A 2,892-nucleotide genomic window follows, 5' to 3' on the forward strand; every position below is an offset into this window, starting at 1 on the left:
AGTAAGTAAGTAAGTAAGTAAGTAAGTAAATGATTTTAAATAATCATTAGTTATGAATCTTATGGACATCTAATAAATGAGTAATTAAGCAGTATTTAGAATGAATTACTTTTGATTGACTGACACTATCGCTACACCCTGCAGAATTTATAATCAGAGATCATAAATATATAAACTGACTTACTGTAAACTGTTTACTGAAGAATTACAATTCATTAACAGAGAACAAATGTTGCTTTACCTCCCCTAAGTTAACTGTGCTGAAGTCCAACCCAAAATCAACCAGGTCACTTCCTGAAAACGCATTGTACCTTGAGACTGAAATCATGTTCCATCATAACTAAGCCACAGTCAACCCTAAGATTCATTTTAACCAAGAGTAGTTATAACAGGGATAACTACAGTAGCAACTGAATTCCAGGTTTCAAATACCATCTCAAAGACACTCCAACTTCATGCCCTCTAGCTAAAATAGCTACACAGCTATAGGTCCCTCAGAGTTTTAGGGATGTGTTATGTTACAGTGTCATCAGTAGCTTGCCCAGATAGTGTTGAATGGTAGGATGACACATGAATCATTAACTGGAGAGGGACTGAAAAAGTTGTTATGGCTTTGACAGAGGTCTGGCATTTGCTTTGGGGGAATCAAGGAAAATCACAGAGAAACCTGTCAGGAGAGCCAGCATCTCAGCTGAGATTCAAACCAAGCAACTCCCAAATATGAATCAAGCCTATTACCACTCTGCCAACCTCTTCGATTCCTCAGTGTTCACTTCAGACATCTTCACATGATCTCAAAAGTGTTGGGTTAAACTTATGCTTGGGGTCACGCAAGACAGGTTGCTGCTAGAACCTTGTTCATTACTAGTGTTCAAGTACAGTGCGGTGGCATTTTATGCGAGGAATGCATTCCTGAAGACCACGCAGAATTCAAGATAAGTTTTATGAAACTTGGTTCATACAGTGATATTTTATTAATATTTTTTATATCACAGGATTTCAAATCCACATAAAATGCAACCACACTGTACATTTAATTAATCCTGCGAAATTTTTAATAATTTGGATTTGGTTGAGGACAAAGGAAAAGCTGGTGTAAAATCTAATTTCATTTTAAAAATGGATAAAAGCAAATATTTGTAGCAGAAGGCTAGTAGGCAGACAAACATTAAAAAATTACTGAGTAGATGCACAATTAAGCATAACAGTGTAGCATAATAAATGCGCTTTTATTAACATAAATTTTATATAACTACAGATTTAACAGTGACATCCATATAAATTCATACCCTCAACTGATGGCAGCTCCAACACTTGTGGCTTTATTAACACACAAATTCTGAAACAGAAAGGAAGTACTTATTAGGATGGGGGTTCTTCAGGTTAGCCTCTGCATTATAACTATTACCCACATCATATGCATACTGGATGGAAATGGTCTGGACACTGGCTTCAGTAGCAGAGACAGTGTAAGGACTGGTACAAAAGTAATGTCATATACAATGCAACTTAACCTTTAAACGCCGGACTTTGAAATAGTGGTAAGCTAGAGCTGGCCGGAGTTTATTTAAATGCCCGCTGCTGGTGCTCGTTTAAATGCCCGTTGCTACTCTGTGTTTAAATGTCCGTTCCTGTTAGGCGCTTAATCAATTTTAAGCGTCGTGTTTAAAAATGCTCTATCTAGCTCAATTTTTATGACAAATGGATGGAATTAACTTTCTTTATATCAGAAAAGAACATAGTGTCGCATATTATAACGGAAGATTTGAAATTTTTAATACTAAGTGTTATACTCTATTTTCAATTTTTTGTGTTTTAATTTTGATGCGTACTGCAAAAATGGTTTCCCAGTTCTTCACAGAGTTGTTCTGCATTATAAATTCATTTCTGTTTGTAACACTTGACAAATGTTATCAGTCGCTGGTGTCATAAAACAGATTGAAGCAATAAAATCATTTGGTCTTCTGCTAGCGCTGCTTACACCCTTCGGATTTTCGAATTCTTGACTGAAGGTCAGACGAATGAAAGAATGGCTATTCAAGAGAAAGCTATAGGGGTCCCTTCTTCAGTGCTAAGACCTTCCGTTAGGGCTGCAAAACCTTATTGCCCCTTCTATTTGAATGAACAGACCGCTGCATCATGGCTGAGATACAGAGCGTGATCTGTTTTGTGTGCGTTCGTAGTGAAATCGAATACTGTAGTTTCATTTGAACCTATATATACATCAAGAAGGTAACAACAAAAAAGGTAGGTACATCGAATTTTACAATATATTTTTAACATACCTATCTGCAGAATCTGCAATAAAATTACTGGATTGTGGATAAGTTTTGGCATAACTCATACGTATATTTCTATTTGCTGTTGTTCAGTTAGGTATTATTTTAATTCCTCTATTAAGTTTTACTCAAGTCGGTCTGGTAATTACTACATTTAAAAATAAATATTTAGGACTGTGCATGCGCTTCTACTAGCGGCGTGTGCTTGCGCTTTCACTAGCGGAGTTTAAATACCCTGGGATTTGATGTGGTTAGCGTCAAACAGATGACAACCACCCGCGGGTCGCCTTCATAAGAAAGGATATCAAGAAACCTTCCTCTCTTCCTTATTACCCTACCCCGGACGGCAAAATCTCAAGAAAATTTCCAACTACAAAGCCTTTGCCACATTTCCATCCGCGTTGAGGCATATAGAGCACAGAGTGGCCTTACGCAATGTCACAACTGCCAACAGTTTGGCCACGTCTGGGCTAATTGTAAGCAACCTCCCCGTTGCATATGGTGCGGGGGTGGCCACTTGCACAAAGAGTGCCCAGAGAAAGAGAACACTGCCTCTACTCCAGCTTGTTGCAATTGCCAGTTGAAGGAGGGAGAGAAACCACATCCCGCCAAC

General features: G+C 38.1%; 1 protein-coding gene across 1 annotated transcript in view; it reads left to right on the top strand.

Moving 5' to 3' along the window:
- The window catches only part of LOC111861670, a 79,065-nt gene extending 76,173 nt beyond the window's left edge, over positions 1–2,892 (top strand). Inside the window, exon 9 of the mRNA XM_033750407.1 lies at positions 2,860–2,892. Coding sequence (XP_033606298.1) covers positions 2,860–2,863 — 4 coding nt within the window. The 3' untranslated portion in view covers positions 2,864–2,892. The remainder of the gene's footprint in view (positions 1–2,859) is intronic.

This window comes from Cryptotermes secundus, unplaced genomic scaffold, assembly GCF_002891405.2.
Source record: "Cryptotermes secundus unplaced genomic scaffold, Csec_1.0 scaffold43, whole genome shotgun sequence".
NCBI classification, from domain to species: domain Eukaryota; kingdom Metazoa; phylum Arthropoda; class Insecta; order Blattodea; family Kalotermitidae; genus Cryptotermes; species Cryptotermes secundus.